This window comes from Hermetia illucens, chromosome 6, assembly GCF_905115235.1.
Source record: "Hermetia illucens chromosome 6, iHerIll2.2.curated.20191125, whole genome shotgun sequence".
In the NCBI taxonomy this organism is placed as follows: Eukaryota; Metazoa; Arthropoda; class Insecta; order Diptera; family Stratiomyidae; genus Hermetia; species Hermetia illucens.
In genome coordinates, this window is record NC_051854.1 from 78,353,540 (window position 1) to 78,375,726 (window position 22,187).

The 22,187-nt window shown below is 41.0% G+C and overlaps 1 protein-coding gene across 1 annotated transcript in view; it reads left to right on the plus strand.

Moving 5' to 3' along the window:
- Positions 1-22,187, plus strand: part of LOC119660387 (relaxin receptor 1) — a 93,962-nt gene that overhangs the window by 44,768 nt on the left and 27,007 nt on the right. The window contains exons 2-3 of the mRNA XM_038068911.1: positions 18,609-18,827; positions 18,883-18,980. Coding sequence (XP_037924839.1) covers positions 18,609-18,827; positions 18,883-18,980 — 317 coding nt within the window. The remainder of the gene's footprint in view (positions 1-18,608; positions 18,828-18,882; positions 18,981-22,187) is intronic.

Consider the following 22,187-nt stretch of genomic DNA (forward strand, 5'->3'; position numbering starts at 1 on the left):
CTATATATAATTAATAATGACAGAAGATACTATCTATATCAGGACTATGCAATTAAACACTCATTAGGATTTCTTCTACCTGAATAAGCGCTTTTTGCCGCCTCCCCACTATTCAGTAATTTTGTATGAACACTCAGCCAAAACTTACTAATCAGTGAACCCCGCACCCTGACCATAACATGTGCAAGGATTGCAGGCGGTATGAAAGGTATGAAAGGTTTTGTGTATTTCTAATATAAAAATTTGAGCATTTGTCCCATTTGTACCTAGCTCCTAATGTTTGTGCATTTAGTTTGTCAGACTATTCGTTTTAGTTGGACGAATTCTTAGATTGCCATAAATTTGCACAAAAGAGACAACTTTTGACTCATTATAACCTATACTCTATAGTAGGGCTTATACCACGGCAAAACTTCTATCATTCTAGGATAAACATAAGGAGGTTTCTAGCGAATTACTTTAAGTATGCAGCTAACCGCTTGAAAAAATACTAATCGAGACCTTTTATTTGATACCCCAAACGGGTACATTAGGTGAAACAATTTTACATCCCCCTTTTGCATCAACGGGGAGTCCCTCTTTAGACAGACAAACAGCGATTCGATTTTCAGGGCACTTTTGACACTCTGAGTGCAATTAGAGAGAGTGTGGGATTTTTACCCCCGACTCCTTCTTACTCCGTGGAACCACCTTTAGATATTACATCACGGGCGGAGGTAGCTTACTTTAGCGAGGTCTCCTTTCGTGCACCCGCAGGGTCCGTAACCGCGTCGTCCTCACTTCTTCTGCTTTTCGCAGTTTATCCTGGAGTGCTGCGATTATGGAATTGATTGCATCCCCCTTCTGGCAAGCTACTATTCCACGGACAAAATTTTCAGGTGATAGCACTTCACCTAGAGGTTCCTCCTTTCTTGCCCGAACCTAGGACATTGGAAGAATACGTGCGCCCGGATTTCTGGGACGTCGTTGTTGTTTGGATAATTAGGTGAGGTATCCAATTTAAACCTGTACAAGTATTGACGGTATCGTCCATGGCCAGTGAGAAACTGGGTGAGATTATAATTGATCTCATCATGCTTTCTCTCCAGCCCCAATGGAAGGGATCAACCTGTAAGTCCAACAACCCTTTTCTGACTAGTCACATCGCTGTTGCCATCTGCTTATGGATCTCTCCCTTTCGGCTTTTTTCACCTGCGATAAAGGAGAGATGGACCTAGTATTATATACATATGTTTATCATCTCAGTTGTCAGGGTGTCAATCGGCATCATTCCCGAGATGACGAAGGCTGCATTATCTAAGACCATCCTGAAGGCAGAACACACCCTTAAGGCTGTTTTTCTGTGGACCGCACTCAGTTTATGTGCATTGCCAAAAACATGCAGTACTTTTCTTCAAACTGGGATTGCATATAACAAGATAGAATTCACCAAACTCCGCCATGCTATTAACATAGTATGCTGGTCCCAAGCCCAGGTAAAGGAGGAGGGTTTGAGGCCACGTACTCTGTACTATCCTCAGTAAAACAAAAATAAAATGCTGAGATCAGGGAAAGAGATAAATAGAGTATAGTTGGAGTTATTCATGCCGACCCCGCTTGTGAACGGGACAAAGGCTGAAGAAAAAGAAGAAGGTCACTCCCAAATATTTGATAGCTGACTTGGAAGTGATACGATTCTCAATCCTAATGGAGGCTCAGGCTCTCAATCCTAATTGGTCGAGTTGAATGCATTCCTCACATCCAGGGGAATCACCACACAATATTTGCTGGTCCAGCCCCTTCCGTGAATTGCATTTTCGACTAAGGCAGTAACTATTTTGATGGCATCAATGGTCTTATATGGATCTGGTCTTATTGAACCCATTTTGCTGATCTGAAAGGCCCCTTGGGTCTAGATAGCCGGGAGTAACATATTATAAATTACTCGCTCCAGCATTGTTCCAATAGTGTCTAGAAGACATATGGTTCTACAGGAGGACAGTTCCCCTGGAAGGTTGCCACCTTCTGCCGCTTCCAAGGTACAGGATAGATACCCTCGGATATGTACGCTTGGAACAGCTCCGCGAACATATCCGGTCGGCATTTGACGGCAAGTTTCAGGGCTTGATTCGGTATCCCGTCCAAAGCCGCTTATTCGACAGCAGATCTCCAGCAGCTCGTCCCTGGTTACTATTAGAATCGGCGTCACATTCCAGGGGCGCTGGAAAGTGTCCTTGCTGGGGAAATAACCCCTGGATTATTTTCAACAAGAGCATAGGGCACGTGATCTGCGGACATGACTCAAAGGAGCTCCTTCAAACATTCCCCCTTACTCCGCTGGATGGCGAGCTTGAAGTTCTTGCGGGCCTTCTTACAGGCATGCTTCTTTTGCCCTTGATCGATCCCACCTATTGCCCTCTGAGCCGTTCGTCTGGCTCTGTGGCAAATCGATCGAAGGCTGGCAAGTTCACTATTCCATCAATAATTGGGTGTTCCAGTGGGGAATGAGCATCTCCTAGGCATCGACGGGTAGAACTACATCCAACTGGGCAAATGATTTTAAGAAGCACCGCCTCTTTGCGTTAGTCTCTTTGCTGTCCCACTCGATAGCCCACGCATTAAAGTCACCTGCTATCACCTTTGGACCTCGCCCTCTTCCGTCGTGAACAAGATCGTCTAACAGGTCTTCAAACTCAAGCAGTATGAGGCTCGACGGGGCATGGCAGCTGTATACGAATATACCGCTTATTTTTGCCCACACAAAGCCATTAGTCGCCTGATCCATACTATATTGTATGGCTTGACGACCGCACGCCCATATCGCTGCTCCACCAGTCGAATCTGTGAACCATACATCACCATAGAGATTTCTGTACGGTTCACTAATCATAGCAATCTCCATCGCCGATTGGTAAGTGGTCTGCGCAAGCAAATTTTGTGCGCCTCTGCAATAATTGAGGTTTATTTGTATTAACCTCATTTTTTCACTGCAGTTAACGCCTTTCGCGGCTGAATTCCGGGTATTTATCACTTCCGGCAATACGTCGGGTTTCCCGTTTCTCCTTTCCTTCGCACAAAATGCATTTGGGGTTATTGCACTCCTTCGTAATATGTACTTTCTCCCTACACCTTCGATATCGATCGAATCGATCAATGCTGCTAATGCATGCCTTCGCGAAGTGTCCACTGGCAGTCGCATTGTGGCCATTTGAGTACCATCATAAGCTTTTCTTAAGCTCACGATAGGCTCTTCCCTGAATTCCTCCAACTTGAATTGATTTTTCAAGGCAGTGCAGATCTCCTCCCTGGATGTTAACTCATTGAGATCCTCGCACTGTATATAGATCTCATGTTTTTGGGAACTTACGGAGAGATTCTCCCCAAATGGGCTCATAACTTGGTTACGAAAGCCGTCAGTTTTTCCCATGCTGGATTTCTTCAGCTCAAACATAAGATCCCCTTTCTGGGTCCTCCGGATTTTGCTGATGTATTCGCCTAGGTTTCTTAGGACGGGGTCAGATTTCACCTTTTTCAGTATCTCCGCATAAGATACATTTCCTTTCCTGGGGATTACAATTGTCTAGGCGACTTCGTACCTTTGGTTTCCTGTTCCTTTCTTTGTTTACGATCTTAGCCCCCTTTTGAACTTTTAGTTCCGATTGTTTGATTGGTCGAAAGGCCATTTTCCTAAAGCTCCCCCTCTTTTGAATGGATTGGATTTGCTCCTGAAGTACCTCTTGATCAGGGTGTCGAAACCGCCTTTTTTTGGCCAGCTATTTCCTTTCAGCCCATCATTCTTTGCCTTTGCAATTGGTGTTCTTGGCAGAGTTCTGCTTCGTTTGAACACCTCTTTCTCCAAATCTAAAACACTTATAGCATTAGATGCCACGGTTACCAAGTACCACTGCGATCGAGGGATATCGACGGCTGGAAGCGACGGCGTTGAATGTTCAAAATATTACCACCAAAAAGTCCAACAGGTTTCGTTCTCACACCCTATCCAACCAAAAATTCTGAAAAAATCACAGTGGTGCATCTAAACCAAATCTAGGTCTCAAAATACATCCCATTCCGAAATCTGCAAAAATAAAGTTAATAATAGTATATTAGCATATTTTGGAAATTTTGCCGGAAACCCCCCTTAAGTTAACGCTAGAAGTATCAAATTGGCAGTGGTATAAGGGATAGCATAACTTTGGAAAGTTTGCAGGAAATTCAACCAATATTAACGAAGTTATTGAAGGTGAAACTTTTATATTTTATGAGAATTTCGTACATTCGAAAACTTCTTACTTTTGACATTTGTTGGAAAGGGAGAGAGTGCGAGGGGTCGTAAGGTATCATTTATTTAACGGGCACATTCTCAGAAACTAGTCAGCTGAAAAATCTGAAAAAAAATAAGAGGCTGCCACTATATGGTGCCTAGGCTCCGAAATATCATCTATGCCGGTATCTATTCAAATAAAGTTAGTAATAGTATATTACTATAATTTTGAGTAATTGGCTTTTGGCTGCTTCATTCTAGCACCACCAATTGGATTGTAATTTATAACAATGTATATGACATAGAGCAAAGTCCTACTAAGTTTTGTGGGAATAATAGGTCAACGTGGTCGCTTTTGGACCAAACCAAACTAGAACTAACGTAATCGATTGAAAAATAGAATTTTTGCAGCGTTAAAAAAATAAATTTCAAATTGCCATATTTTTTTTAACTTTGACATTGGCAAAATGGCTTAATGTCAACAAACCTCGAAAATTCTAGCTTGGACCATGGGTGTTGGGATCATTTTCATAAAAAAAATTGTTAAAATCAATCCAGCAGTTCCTGGGAAAAAAGAGGTGAATGAGAAAAACGCGTTCAAAATTTCATAAGATGGTTGCGAATATTTACAATATAAAAACTTATTAAGTTTAAATGCAGGCTTTTGAAGACAGGTCTAGACAATAAAACAAAAAGGAAATATCCGAACAATCTTAAAAAGTGTCTGGAAAATGGTCGTGTTACATATACAATTCATATGAAGAATATGCTGTTAGTAGTGGCCTGCATGAAATTTTCTGGCGAAAGGTTTTTAAAACGCCAATCGGTAGCCTATCGATTGAACCCTCAGAGCTGTTTCAAGTCTACCTCAAAAGATGTTTTTCCCGGTCACTCGCCACAAACAAAACAAGCCAACATGAGTGGTACTTTCCTCGACCATTAGCCCTAAATTTTCATTTCATCCGCAACAATAATTTTAGCAGCATGCATTCAGCTGATTTAAAGCAATAGTTAAAAAAGCAAATGTTTCACAATTGCCAGAGACGGTCCGCTAGGCAATAACCCACTTGCGTTTACATAAGCATGTATATAGCCGAGCCATGTAGTTTGTAGGAAAAACAACAACAATAATCCCTTCTGGTATTTGGAAATTTTTATATTTTTGTTGCAAAAACTTGAAAAAGGAATTAAAGTTATTATTTTTATGTAAAATCATTCAAAGTACGTTAATGGTCTTGTGTAATGTGAAGTCAGGATGGAACTAAGCACGAAATGATGCTAAGTGATGTTAGATAGAGGGGGAAGAAAAACATCCGCATCCTTTTCATAATATGAGTGTATTTTCATGAAAAATGCAAAACTATGACTTGATGATAATCTGCGAATTACTTTTTGAATTCTGTAACTACTTTACCAGATCCTGTCTCAGGCGACTTTTTTGTTACCTAAGTAAAAAGTTTGCTGAGAGGACAGAGACTTTTTACGAATCAGAAGGTCATTAGCTTCGCAAATAACTACTTTGCAGAAAGTGACGCCAACTGCTAGTTGGAAAGTCAGCAGACTTAAAAGAAGACTATGTGCCAGAGCAAAGTAAAAATAAATTTAAAGAAAAAATACCTTGTTAGATTGTTAGGTCAGAAACTTTTCAGGTAACTCTCGTATATTTAATTATAAGCTGCAAGATTTCTGTTTTGACCTTTAGAATCTCGAGGTCAGATGTGTATGGAGTAGTATCTTGGACTTGCTATCACTTTATTCTCTGTTTTTATCCACTGACAAAACCGCAGAAATGAGTGGAATTAGTGACCGTTTCTCGAAGTTTTGCCAATTTTTCCGTCCTGATTTTGTGTCACTACCTTTTGCAAGCTTATTAAAATATTGTCCCTGATCCATCAATATCTGGCCATAAGGCTAGAGTGTCTTAACAGATTATCTAAATACTGTATATCTGAAGTTATCTAAACTTTTGAAGGAGAGTAAATCACCATATGTTCATTCCAGTAAAAGGTGTGAAGTTACTTGCCGATAGTTCCGGTAATAACGTTTTTTTGTGTAATCTTATTGGTATTTTCAGGTTCATCTTCCAACCCAGAATTAAAATATAGGTGGATGGACGTATCTCCAATCTATGCTGGTATATCCTTTACAGACTACAGAGTACCTGGGAAGGGCGTGAGAAATTGAATACAATGGCTAAGTAGTAAGAAAACAGAAATTCCAGAAAATAAATTTATTCCAACGTTCAATCTAAAAGTAGTACTTCCGCCCTATCAAACTATATATAGATCTAATCCAGTATTTTACTGACAATGAGATATCAATCGACATTCATTCGATTTTAGTGTAAATTGAGCAGAAGATTTGGAGTGAAATTTCCAGAACAGAACTTTTCATTCCCATTCGTTTTCCTTTTAGGAACTTCCTCAACATTAATTTCACACAAACAAGGCAGAAAATAAGGCTCAGCTGAGTTCCGATGGAGACGTTATATAATTGGCATGACCGAAAATTTAAGTGGCTCATAAAATTTAAGCTTTTTAAAGGCGTTCATACCGTCATAGACTTTAATGAAAATTCCTCTTTTATGACGCTATCAGGACCTTTCTTCAGAAATACAAGGTAGAGGATGGCAAATTGAAAAATTTTTCTTGGGAAAAAATGAAATGTGGTAAGAAGCGATAAGAAATTTAGGGAAGATTGATGATGCCATGGGTAGCTTCTGTCTTAAGGAAATCATAATTATACCTTCCAAAGGATATAAATTTGAGAATTATTGCGCGCGTTTAAAGAGCGGAGTTGCATGCTGCGAATTCTTCAGGGAAAATTATTATGCTATGTATGTAAATAGGATGGTTCTGAAGTCAAGTCATAATTATCTTACTTATAAGATATTGATTACCTTCAGAAGCTGACATAAGATTTATAGAAGTCTGTACGTTAATCTATTGTGATTTGTATTTATAGCATGTGTTGGATGGGAATTTCCATCTCATGGGGCTACCCAGCATTCTATAAAAGTTTTAAGAAAGTTATATATGTATGTGAAATGAGTGAATTATGATAATTAGATTCCATAAGTTTCTGGGTTATATGCATTCGTTATGATTACGAAATTACAACTGCGAGATAGCAACCAACCAAAACAATACTTTGAGAGGGGCTCAAATTTTCACCCTTAGTGGTAGAGAGTATTTGAAAGGTCGTGCTTCACGGGGAGAGATTTCCGGAAATCTATGGGGTGGGAAGAGTTTTGGTTTTGTAAACATTTGGAAGACAAAAAAAATGATAAATAAATTTTAGAATTTAATTTTAAATTAATTAAAAATAAATAAACCGTCGCTTCTGATGATATTCGATGATATTATGAAAAATTCAGGGACAGTATTCCGCGACAGTGTGGTATTCAACATCTAAAACTTTTTTAATCATGACAAAAGTGCATTGCGTCAAGTAAGTTTAATGATTTCTTTGAATTTTTAAATATACTTGGACTTATGACGATGTGAATTTACCGGGTTGCTTGCAGGCTATGATAGAGATCTAGACCCTGAAATATCTTAATACTCCTTAACCTCTGCACAGAAGAAAAGTTAATTGGTCGTAAATTGTTCAACTCAAAAAACAAAGTGGATCCTTGTTCTCACTAATTTCCATTAATCGCACAGTGCAGAATTATCCTGAAAGTCCACTTTTCATGCGTGCTCAATTAAAGCCTCGAGTGTTGGCAAAAGGCCTTTCTTATAGTTTCTATATAGGCTGTCTAATCCACAGTGCCTTCTAACAATATAATTTATCCAATACCACAGCTTGTAATTGCTTCCCCAGATCATAATGTGTAGAAAATGCTTTACAGTACTCAGCACTCATTCATCACTGTATCGTTCATTGCATATTCGTCGCATTATGGCTCACAAATTTGCTACTATATGGTGCCTAGGCTCCGAAATACCCCCCATACCGATATCCTTTCAAATAAAGTTAATAATAGTGTATTACTATAATTTTTAGTAATTGACTGCAAAACCTCCCTTAAGTTCATCGTAGCACCACGAAATGTAGACTATAACATAGAGCATGCTGCTGTTTAAGATTTTTCGGTTGGATAGGTTCTGGGAGCAAGAATTGTTACCCTTGTTGGGGCAGACATTTTGAGCCCTCACCCAGTATCGAAAATATCATCAGTTTCGAAAAGTACTAATGAAGCCTTCTCATTTGATATCCCACATGGCTATATTCGGTGGAAAACTACACCCCCCCTGTTTGCATGTATGGGAAGGCCTCCTTAAACGCAGTCGACAATGATGCTACCCATTGTATGTAAGATTCACAGACCACACGTGCTCACTAAGTTTCGTGACAATTGGTTTAGTCGTTTCGGAGTAAATCGGGTGTGACAGACAGACAGACGGACCGATAGGCATCGAATCGATTGTAATAAGGTTTTGTTTTACACAAAACATAGACGGTATATTTCTAGAATTGTCTGGTGCTCATGGAGGATGTTTTGCCTGATCCCATTCCCTCTTGTTTTTGGAGAATGGGTATACTAGCTGGTGGAATCTCCGAGGCATTCTCAGTGATCAAACCTTGGTTCAACTGTCGGACTTTGATCCCTGGCAACTAATCTGAAGCTGAACATGACAAGATCACAAGTCTCGCAACATTCGTCTCGGAAGATGGATACTGAAATCAGATTTGATAAAGCTGCCAGGGATTTGCCTAGCTGTATCAGCAATATTGAGGAAGGAGCTGATAGCTTGTTGCCCCATGAGAGCTTCTTCGTCAAGGGATCATCTTTCCAAAATCGATGCAGGCCATTGGCGAACGAAACTTTCCTAGAACCTTAGAAGCCTTAAGATATCTGCACTGGTGGGAATAGCGACAGGTGGGGCATGGTTACCAAGAGTACTTTAAGGAGGAGGAAACTACAGGGTAAGAGCCGGTTTCTTCATTTTTACAACTTGGACCGATAGATTCTGATACTGAGCCGTCCCCTCTTCTCTTCTTTAGATTTGATAGTATCATTTGCCGTTTTTTGAAAGTCGCTATTTTCTGATGTAGAGCGATTGAAATATCATTAAGCTGGGAGAGAGCGAATTATCAGAGTACTGAGAAAGCGGAAATCAAAGCGCCCTACTCTTCGCTGGCGTCTTTATTGGCGTAGCGTTAAGTGTACCCTGTTATTCTCGCTGGTCATCCCACCCAACCGCCTTAGGTCTGTCTTGCTTCAAACTATATATGAGATCGGAGGGAGTTAATGATGTCCTTATTCATCAAGTGTTCAGCGCAAAACTTGTATCTTGTACTTTAATACCAGTTGACGTTCTACCAACAAGCAAGGACTGTGAGTGACAGCTTCCCCTCCTTTGATACTGAGGCCTTATGTCGTACGAACTTAACCACCACCGCCAACGATGTCGAGACTCAAAACGCATCATCCCGAAACATTTCGCTGTCTCGCCTCTCCAGTCATGATAAAGCTGTCCTATTTTGACATTGACTGGATGCTGTCATTGGGGGTCGTTGAAGAGTCCCACTTAGCCGGCCTCTTTAAGGGTGAAGTTTGATAAAGTGTGTCTTTGTCCTAACGCTCGCAAGGTAAACACCGCCACCGTAGAGGACACTTACCCTCTCATCGTCGGAATTTCTAGGCGCTTTCCTAATCATCATCATCAACGGCGCAAGAACCGGTATCTGGTCTAGGCCTGCTATAATAAGGAACTCCAGACTTCCTGGCTTTGTGCCGAGGTCAAGAACCCGCGCGGGTTGTAGCAACGTCTCGTGCCTAACAACGCTTTACTGACTGCACAAAAGTGTTGCGGGGAAGCGTTTTTTGCTTGTTCAAAAAAAATTTCCTGGTTGTTTTCTTCCTTTGGTACCAATTCGGATTAGCGCTAAATCCACCAAACCTGTTGGAATTCATTCTGGCGAAGCTAATATAAAGCTGAAGCAGTGTTGATACAGACGACCGATAAGGAATGCAAATTTTCTGTAGCGTACATGTCAACAAAGCTTACTCAGCAAAACTACACAGTGACTAAGCAGGAATATCTGGCAGCGATAAAAATAGTACAGAAATAGTGTGTGTCCTGATATCCTCACCTAGCTGCGGCCGTCTTACAGTACCAGATTGAAGGTAAGAGGAAAAGCGTCATGTTGTCTCTATGTGCTTACCTTATGATTCTCTGTGCCCTCCACCAACGTAACAACTGAAATATTGCATCTTGTGGCGTATGCGGAAACAAATGGTGGAATGTTAATGAGTTGTGATGTGAATGTTTAACATATTTGTTGTGGAAGTAGCCAATGCAATACAGAAGAGAAGCTATTTGATTTCACTACTTCAGCTGCTCTCATATCTGCTGACATGGGGAACCTAGTTCGTCGGGCCAACGGGATGTGAAGTAATATACTTAACAATTTTTATGTCACAAATGTTACAGTTGGTTAGACGATAGTTGGTATTAGACGAACTCTCACTGTCAGTCCGCTTTTTCTTGGAATTTAGTCCTATGAGACTATTGCGTGCGAACTGATTATAATACAAATACAGAATCCTAGGAAAATGGGTTGACTAAAGTCGAATGGATTTGCAGGCAACAAAGTGCAATTGTCTAGGCGACTAAGCGCCCTTTGGCGATAGCAAATCAATTAGGAATACCGAATCGAATTCCTTTAGATACAAAAGGTAAGAGAATTGAAAGCATTTATCCCGCGATGTTAGAGGAAGGTACAGGACATTTAGAGAAACTTCTAAGAAATATTTTTCGAGCATGTTTTGCTCTGCACAACGTACCTACTTTCTGGCAGAAGGTAAAGGTAACCTTCATACGCATTACTGGGAAAGACGACTATTCAAAGAACTTCAGACAAATTCAAATTAAGTGGATCTCACGCCGATATTGTTGTGTCCTGAAGTAGTTGTTGATTGTTGCCTGGTGAGAGAAGGATCGAAGGACTACTCCAATGAGGTGTGGCGATATGTAAGTTGTGGAGCATGGTGGTTGAATCACTTTAAGGAGAACTGCAAGATCTATCCGTACACGCTCAAGCTTATACGGAATAAGTCCTGTGAATGTGCTCTCCATCCCATGGTTTCAAAGTTAGGGACCCAACTCTGAAATGCGAGTACGAATAGGGGCCTTCGTCACCGTGAAAACGCAAGGCTGCTGTACACGTTCAAGCTGAACAAGTGGTTGTGCAGTCGTTAATCCATATCTTGGCATTATTTACAAAAAGAAAGAAACTGGATGATATTCGCCTTCTAAAGATAAGAAGTACAATCCTTCAAGTATCTGAAGAAGTGAAAAACTTAAGAGTTATTTTAGACAAGAGGCCTTTTTGTAACAAACACGGTTTTGGAAAAAGAATCTACCTTTCAGATAAAAACAGAAAATGTTTTATTTTTCCTGATAAAATATACAATGGTGTCTCGGGGCTGAAATATTCACATACCATTCTAAGAGCAACAATCTAGATAATTGGCGAGTAATTAAAATCAAACGTATTACGATCTGCAGCGATACTCAGGTCCTTCGGCAAACTCAAAAATCATTCAAGAATGTTGAACTCTGCATGCGGATCCAATATGGTTGAAATACTCTAGGCACCTGATCACTTTAGTGAGGAGAGAAATGAAATTTCGGATGCTTTTGCAACCGGGGGCCTAACGTGTCCCATGCTGGGACCGGGAATCAGTAATTACAGTGTCAGTAGCATTGGTTACCGCTGCTGGTCAAAACTATTCGTAAACTTCCTATAAGGAGAGGTGGCAGAGCCTAAATGCTTAGATGCTTGGAAGAGTTAACAATTGAGATGATCGCACCGGGCAAACTGTCATCACTCCAGCTTTGACAGGAGAAGGGAGGGGGGGGGGGGGGGGGGAGTGGTCACATGTGGTTCAATTATCTAAGAAGGTATCTCAAGTCAAAGACTACATCACTATTTTGGAATGAGCAGAATGTAAAAAATTAAACGTAAACGTAAATTAAAGTAAACGCTCCAGCCTACAGGTAGTACGACACTATGATAGTTCGCTATTATTTTCCATTTGTTTGGAACCTCTGACTAGATGTCCTTAATCTGATACTGTGATCCAGTTCAGGTCCCCGCCGTTCAACGGATATCTGACGAAGTACGGGGTTACCCTCGCTACTCCTGTGGGGCCAATTCCCTCAAGTTCTCGAATAGGCTATTTGCCGCCAAAATCGAGTCTATTTTCAGGCCTATATTCACTAAAAATTCTTTGCAGATTCTTCAGTCGTTTCAGGATCTATTTTGGAAAGATATGTGTATTACCTGAGATATATTTTGCAAACATATTGCACACAATTAAAATGGTTTAATAAAAAGTTGTGATGTTAAAGTACCTCACGCGCTATTTTGAACCCATGTTGGGTACCAATTAGGAAAAGTGCTTGCTTCCTGATTTTTACCAATATAATTTGTCTAGGAAGTGATAGATTAATGAAATGGTTTCTTCTAAGGATCAGGATTGATGGGATATTTTATTTATAGACGCTGACACAAATAAAGCTACTGAAGCTGTAGTGCTAACGCCCAATTGAATTAAACGCGGAAGCTATTTATATCATAATTAACATAATCCTCCAGAATTCTACGAACGTGTGCACTAGCGACCCCAGCTTTTCGAAGTTGTGTACATACATTCTTCAAGACAAAATTATCTTTCTACGTATTTTGTATCTGCGTACAAAATTGATAATCCACCCAGAAGTTTTTGTGGTGTCGTGTAAAGCCAAACGACTGACAATCAATTAAGGACGAAGAGTTTGTATAAATAACGCAAAATAAGGGTAGATGTCAACGTGTCAAGAACTTGCGATTCGGAACTGACAATGACGGTTTTGGTCCAATAGAAAAGATAATTGAAAAAACACGGAGCTATTTTAGTGGGCGATTCACATCTTCAAGATAAAACCAATGAGGGTTGTCACTTTTCTGATTAGTCAAAGTAAAAGGACGTCTATGTTTTTCTGAAATATCTTTCTCTAAAAAATAAATAGGAAAAACAAATTGAATCTCTATACTACAATGTAATTATTTATTGCTTCTATAAGTTTATAAAGATACGAATATGCAACCAACAACGTATTCATATAGTCATAATGCAATTAACAACGCCAATCCAGGAGCTATCAAAGTAAATCTGGACAAGCAAGGATAAAAGATTTCAAGATGAGTTGCAAAGTCCTAGATACGTGAGTGCGGATTCTATCTGACGCGAGATCTTAGATTACGTCATACACCTATACGAGAAAATTTCATTAACTTGAATAAGACGTAAAACCTGGATCCAGACAAGCTAAACACTCCCGAAAAATGTTAAGGCCTGTCTGCTGTTATGCTAGACCTTATCCAATTAAAGTGTTACTAGCGAGAAGTTGATGATAATTAAGAGGATTAGGTCTTGTTCAATGTAAAGTGCAGAAAATCGAGTCAAGTACGTCTTAACGTCCAAACGAAGAAGATAAACTATCTAATATGAGAGCAAGGCTCCGAAACTCAAAATGAACAACCGGATTAAGTTTTGTTTTCCGACGAAAGTAACATTAGATAACAAGCACAGGCACAGCGAAGTTCGTGAGGAGTTTTCGGTGAAAGCGTTTCCGTTTGTACGAAGGATACTGCTTGGAGGACTCCAGCATCCACGAATGAATGCTCATTCTGAACTAGGGCATTCCCATTAATTACTACTGTCATACACTTTGAGAAATTTATTAGTTTACGTATATGCCCATTAATCCTGACATCTAAATTAGGACGTACATAGTCCGCAATGTGAAGAAGGAAAACAATTAAAGGATGGCTTGTGTAGACGTGAGGAAGTTGCTGAATCGGAGGAAGTGGTAGGAAGTTTACACATTTCATGAATGGTTTGTGGGAAAGGATAATGTTTTCGTTTGTCGGAGTCTCGTTTAACATTTCCTAGAACGAATGGAAAACAATTGAGATAAGATGTGAATAATAGAAAAGAAAAAAATAAAAGACAGGAAGATAACCTGAGGATGGAGTGTAGGAAATTTAAGTTGGTAACGTGATTCCATGATTGTTTTTAGTCCGTTTGTGTGATTCAGAAAATGTAGCACCTTTCAAGAATGTTCGAAGATAACTCCTTTTCAATGTGTGGGACTAAGCCTGAGGAAGAAGATATCTGATTCATATCAATCCTTTATAACTTTTTGGGGAAGGTAAAATGACCTCATATCTTGCAAACAGTTCCGTTTCTAGTCCGATTAGTCCTGATAGTACATGTGTATAATCAGGTGTTTTGAAAGTAGAGGATTTGGTTGGACATGTTCTTCGCATCATTAAATATGCCGGCACAATGCGAAGGATTTGCCTTTCCATGCGGTGCAGCCTCTCCACCTGATGAAGAGAGATGTTGGCTCAGAAGGTGAAACCAATAGTGATTAGTGCTTATAGCAGAAAATCTTGAAGGATTTTCATTAGGCTGGGTATGGGGACTTGCTTAGGAATATCTGTGGTAAAACAAACGAGAAAAGGATGCCGTACAGAACGGAGCCTTGTTTGATTCCAGCTAGAATGGTGTAATGAGAAGACAACTACTGAATCTTTGCTTAAGCTTAAGCTTTGCTTTAAGCTCTACTTAAAAGCCAAGAATTTGCTTGCAGAGCTGGAGGTGGATGAAGGATATTGTCTAGCTTATAAATCAGTATCCGGATGGCTCAAGTGGTTAGAGCGCTGGTGGCAAAGGGATTTGTTATCGTGATTGGATGTCGGATACCATTCGACTCAGCTGTGAATGAGCACCTGAGTCAAATCAGGATAATAATCTCGGGCGAGCGCAATGCTGGCCACATTATCTTCAACAGTGTACTATAGTCTACCATCACGGTCGTATATGAAGTGCTCTAACACACTTCAAGGCCCTGATCCAATATGGATTGTAGCGCAAAAGATTATTATTTCCGAGTTGTCACAATCTCGGCAGATGCCGGATTTTACCTAATGCTAGCACTAAGTGCCAAGTATTTAGGCTCGAACGATCCTACCTACTTAAAAACTAAAGGGGCGCTGGTGGTGGTGGCCGGTGGTAGGTCAATGGGAGAATCCGTCGAGAACTTCCCGCAATATCGAGCACGTATGCAGAATGGTGTACTTCTGCATGGTTTGAATCAGACTGTGCGAAAGTCCCAGGACATCAAGGGAAGCCGTCAGCGATTTAGGTACAATACCTGTAGCTGATAATATTTTGGGAACTACAAAAACCCGCTCGAGACTTCAAATTTCTTTGATTTCCCGAGCCAGTGGCTCATAGTTCACCTTCTTCTCCACGTATTTTCGTTCGATGTTGCAGTTATGGGTATAGCAACATCAATTATATACGCGAAGCGACCTGTCTTGTCAACTAACAGTACGTCAGACATGTTATGGAGTATGGCGATCAGTCAGAATTTGCTGGTCCCAATACATGCTGTAAGCAGAGCTATCAAGTACTACTTGCGGCTCATATCGGTAAACCGGACATGTTCCTGTGATCTGCTCAAGGTTGTATGTAAGGTTTTGATGGACAACCTTACATACACCATTATGCCTGGTGAAGCATTGCACCGGTGCCATAACAGTACAGCCAAAAATGATATGGTCCACCGTCTCTAACGCTGAACCACACATTCTGCACTGGTCGTTCTGCACCCGTTCTTTCATGATGAGTTTTTCATAAGCTCGGGTGGCGACCACGTCGTCGTGAATGGCACACATGAACCCCTCCGTCTCAGCAAGGAGCTCCCCGGCACACACAGTTGGCTATCTGTTCGACAAATGCAAATCGACAAACGGTTGCGAAAAACAATTGACGTGTTTACCGTGCATTGCCTTCGATTTGCATTCATCGACCCGCTCTTGGTCCGACTTCACCCCACTCAGAGGATTGAAAGATCAGTCCTTCAAGTTAAGTGGAGTCAGCCCACAATCTGGCTTACAGACAGCCGCATGCAAGGGACTCGCTTGCTCTTTGCTGTAAAAATAAGCGCGCAGCGAGTCGACTTGGCGATGATGTTGTGCCGTCACGTCAACCACGTCCCCACCTCCGATGTCACGAGGCAGGTTCATTCGTTCCACGGCAGACTTTGGATGATGCATTCGGAATTTGGACATAGTTGTCCGTATCCGCCGCTGGACGTTATCCAGATTGGTTTTCGCCCACGGAAATATTCCGAATGTATAAGCCAGTGAAGGGATAGCTTATACATTCAATGTGTTTATTTTATTTTTCCCCGAGATGTGCGATTTGAGTACCAGTTTTACACGTCGCAGAAATTTGGACAGCAGAACATCCTACACATCACCAACTCGAGCATGGGTTCCTTGCAGAATTCCTAGGTACTTATAGAAGTCTGTCTCACCATAGGGTCAAAACTCTTACTGTACAAGACAGTGACCTTGCCAGTTCTCATGTATTCCGCGGAGACATGTGTTCTTAGGAAGGAAAATTGTGAACTCTTGGCCGCGTTCGAGAGAAAAATCCTCCGAAGCATTTTTGGCCGCCTACATGAGGATGGACTATTCCGTAGCCTACATAACGACGAAATCTTTGAGTGATACCATGATCATCAGGTTGTGGATAAAATTCGACTCAACAGGTTACAGTGGGCGCGTCACCTAATCGGTATGGATGAGGATGATCCAGGTCAGAAAGTCTATAAGGGCAATATCTATGGTAGAAAAAGAAGACGAGGCAGACCCTGCCTAAGATGGAGCGATGGCGTAGGTCAGGATGCCAGACAGCTTTTATGGATATCAAATTGGTGGACCTCGGGGCAAAACCGGGATGTCTGGAGTTCATTATTAAAACAGGCCTAGACCGGATAGGCTCATTTATAACGGTACCACCTAAGTAACCAGACATAACCTTGGGCGTGTTCTAAATTAAATAAATTGGCCCAACAACTATAACCTGCACCTGAAATAATTGGATGTCCCCAATTAATTTCAAGGAAAATCTTTCCTCTTGGCGATTTATGGCAGAACACTTATTGGATTAAGATAATCCAAGAAGCAAGAAACTTCCCAGTTAATTCTACTTTGCTCTTTCACTATAAGTATCTGCAAGGGTCTATCTGTGGCATAAATAATTTTTAACAGTTTATCGCCCCAGGCGAATAAGAGAACATCCTACACCTGAATACTTGTTAATTCCATCTAACGAGTACAAATCACTGTAATCACCTTTGGGCCATTAACATTCACGACAGGTTTCGCCCAACAACCAATTGAAATTAATGTTCGTGTTACAAGCACACTTCGGAGATCAGCACGTGCTATTGAGAGTTTAACACAAGGACTAAATCGATAAACCGTACGAACATTCACATGCGAATTTGCCACCATGCACGAACGGCCCCAAAGTCCTTTTAAAATAACACCAGGATGAAATTCAATATCCTTGGGAAGTTTTCGGTTTACATACATTCTGTTTGGGTACCAGTGTAAAATCCGGAAAAAGACCTTATTGATGATGATATCGATGTTGTTGGAACTCTTCAGGACTTGATTTGACCTTAAGAGTAAACTTTTCTGTAAGTCATTGACTGGGCATTAGTTTTGCTCTGGACATGACTGACCCGAAAAATTTCTTCTCTATTGCGAATCATCGTAGGCCTCAGGATAAGCACAAGGACAACTTTGAGTGAAACGGGTAGAAGATAAACAATGTCACTTATGGTGAGGATTTATCCGTTTTGAGGCATTTCAAAAGTCTTACCGTTTTAAGATTTAAGTTGCTTAAGGTCTGTTTTTTCGCATCTAGGGTAAATAGATATCTGAGATACTTTTAGGGAAATGACAAGTAAAATAAGCTTAAGTAAAAGGCTGCATTCTTTAAGTTACTCCTCACATTCTTCAATAAACTTCAAATGGATTGTTGGTGAATAAATTTTTATTTTTGTCTGAAAGGGTAAGATTTATTGACAGGCTTAAAGTATGGGGTGGGGAAGGTCATCTAGGTGATATTTGCCATGCAGTAATTGTGTCCTACATAAACGTTTAATTGCCACTAGACTTGTTCCAGCCTTGAGGCAATGGATCTTTTTAGTATTTCGTTTGTATCTAATGTGAAGTAGTTACCATTGGAAAATTTCTTTCCATATTCTAGAAAATACGATTAATTTGACTTTTTCCAATCTAAACCTGGTGCTAGCAACTAGAAACAATAAATCACTTTGTTATCGGTAACACTAGGCTGATGATTCGCTAGCCCCTTCAATATCCATTTTTCTAGCCCCGTTTCCTTTAAGGATTATAGTTTTACGATGTGTGAAATGAAAAAAACGTGAGCCACGTCAATAATGCTCCTTTTATGTTTTTATCTATTACTTAACAGGGCCATGTCCGAGCGGAACATTTGCTTGTGACAATGGCACGGTTTGTGTTCCGCGACGTCAAGTCTGTGACGACCGTAGGGATTGTGCTGATGGTCAAGATGAGCATCCTGTAGAGTGTGGTATGTTCCACGGAAGTAATGAGTTGCTCCTGAAGATTGTATATCGTATGAATCAAACGAACGGGAGAAATGACGAGGAAGACAGTTCTAGTATGTGTGGTAAGTAAAAGTGGAAGCTTTCCAAGATATATAATTGATTTTATTACTATTTCAGATATTAAGACATATCCAAACGTTTGTGCATGTGTGAGACGTTCAATGCTGACCTGTAGTAACGCCGGGTTTCTGAAACTACCTCCAATAAGTACTGAGGTATGTATCAGCCATACATATTCAAATACGTCTTTAATTTAATAAATATTGAAGGTTAGAAGTTTTGAGCCCTTTTAGTTAATCTCACTGTTTATACATAAAACAGAAATATTCTTCTGGAAATTGTGGATTAACGGAGTAGTGAAAAAGTTAAAGGAAGACATTAGCACAACTACTACGAAGCCCTTGGTGATTAATCGAATATAGACATGGCACCCTACATCTTGTATAATATCCAATTCAGTGTCACCCTTCTTGAAAAGGAAACTAAGTTCTAACATAATAATCAGTGAGACTCCTCACATGCTAAACCAGAAGAACATCTCGTTTGTGATTATATGGAACTCGATTGCGGCAAGGGGTTTTAGGGTCTGTCGACATGGAGGGGTTTTCTCTCCCTAAAATTAATGTCTTCGTAACGGATTATTACAACATTGGAAACCCTCTGGTGTAATAAAACTGCAATAAGTAGGATCTCGGTATTTTCTTGCATAGACAGATAGGGGGGTTTGATCTTTGCTTATATCTATAGACTGGCCTACCTAAGTATTACTGGAGTAATGAGAACTACACAGTCGGCGACGTTATCTATCCTAAATCTTTTCATCAATGGCGCAACAACCGGTTTCCGGCCTAATCCTGCCTTAATAACGAACTTCAGACATCCCGGTTTTGCGCCGAGGTTCACCAATTCAATATCCTTAATAGCCGTCTGGTGTTCTGACTTACGCCATCGCTCCATCTCAGACAGGGTCTACCTCGTCTTCTTTTCCTACCATAGATATTGCCCTTATAGACTTTCCGGGCTGGATTATCCTCATCCATACGGATTAAGTGGCCCGCCCACTGTAACCTATTGAGCCGGATTTTATCCACAACCGGACGGTCATGGTATCGCTCATAGATTTCGTCATTATGTAGGCTGCGGAATCGTCCATCCTCATGTAGGCGGCCAAAAATCCTTCGGAGGATTCTTCTCTCGAACGCGGCCAAGAGTTCACAATTTTCCTTCCTAAGAACACATGTGTCCGCGGAATACATGAGAACTGGCAAGATCATTGTCTTGTACAGTAAGAGCTTTGACCCTATGGTGAGACGTTTCGAGCGGAACAGTCTTTGTAAGCTGAAATAGGCTCTGTTGGCTGACAACAACCTTGCGCGGATTTCATCATTGTAGCTGTTATTGGTTGTTATTTTCGACCCTAGATAGGAGAAATTGTCAACGGTCTCAAAGTTGTATTCTCCTATCCTTATTCTTCCCGTTTGACCAGTGCGGTTTGATGTTGTTGGTTGGTTGGTTTTTTGCCACCATATACTTTGTCTTGCCTTCATTGATGTGCAGCCCAGGATCTCGCCGGTCATTCATCCATCTAGACATTCCTGAGCAAACATCAGCTGCATTTGATGCCTGCTGATCATATGGTTTGAAGGTTTGTCTTTCACAAGACATATTCTTTGGCAATCGCCAAAAGAAAAGAATGGTCGACAATTGGCCACTAGTCTGTCGGGATTGTGGGCATAATAGTCTTTACGGACCCCTTGTCTGCAGAGATTACTATAAGTTATCGAACCAGGCTCAGGCTCAAAATGCTTTCGGAAAACCCGGTTGTGAAACTGACACGGCTTCCCAGAAAAATTGCGAGGCGGAGACATATGTCATTTTATTGACAGAAGGAATGATTGCGACAAAAAAGTTGGAGTTGCAACATTCAAATTTGTTTCAACAATCAAAGAGTGTTTGGAGTATTAAAAGACACCGTCATATCCAATCGGTTGGTGTGGAGCTGATACCAGTAACTGCTAGGATTAGACTGAATGAATAAAACATTTCTGATGTAGTTTTCAAAGCACTCGAACGCCGCTCATTAGAAAGCTGACAGGCTGGTTCGTCAAGGGTTGGCTTAAATAATGGTAGAATTGAAATCAACACGTAGCATCAGGCTATTCACTTCTTTGAGATGTGAAGCTCCTGGGACTTATGCAACTGAATGCAGAAATCTGAATTTCAACGAACAGGCGAAGAGATCAGATTTTCTCTCTACGGCAAGCGATGGAAAAACTATTGGAATATGGACATCAGTTGCACCATCTTTTCATCTACTTTAAGAACGCCTATGATAGCATAGCCAGGGTAAAACTGTACACGGCCATGAGAGAATTCGGTATCCCGCTGAAATTAATAAGACTGATTAGGCTGACTTTGACCAATGTGCGAGGCCAGACAAAAGCAGCAGGATCACTCTCGAGACCATTCGACATCAACAATGGTCTAAGACAAGGGAATACCCTATCATGCGTCCTCTTTAACCTGGCCCGAGAAAAAGTGATATGTGATGCTGATACAAACGCGAGGGGTGCGATCCTCTTTAAGTCTACCCAACTACTGGCCTATGCTGACGATATCGACATCATGCGAAGAACGACCCGAGACGTATAAACTGCCTTCATCCAGATCGAGCAGGCGACGATCAACGCGAAATTTTGAGCTGCACATCAATGAAGGCAAGACAAAATGTATGGTGGCAACGTTACCATCGAAAACCAACCAACCAACCCCATCAATCCGCACTGGTCAAACGGGAAGAATAAAGATAGGAGACTACGACTTTGAGACCGTTGATAATTTCTCCTATCTAGGGTCGAAAATCACAACCGATAACAACTACGATGATGAAATCCGCGCACGGCTGTTGGAAGCCAACAGAGCCTACTGCAGCTTACAAAAACTGTTCCGCTCGAAACGTCTCATAGGGTCAAAGCTCTTACTGTACAAGACTATGATTTTGCCAGTCCTCATGTATTCCTCGGATACTTGGATTTATAGCAAGAAAAATTGCGAACCCTTGGCCGTGTTCAAGAGAATTTTTGGCCCGCTACATGAGGATGGATGATTCGGTAGTCTACCTAACGTGAGGGATACCATGATCTTCTGGTTGTGGATAAAATCCGGCCCAATAGGATACCGGGGGTGGGTTACTTAATCCGTACGAATTAGGATGATCCAAAATCGGGATATCCAGATGTCTGGAGGCCTAGACCGGATACCGATTGTTGCGCCGTTGATGATGATGAAGATGAAAGATGAAACGAGCTCTCACAGCTTATGGGCTGTGTAGACAGACCTTTGCCTCGACATGGGAACTTAGGCCTCAGTTAGTAATATATATATGTTGCTGTCATTAGTCCGATGCTTGCATCCATAGTGTA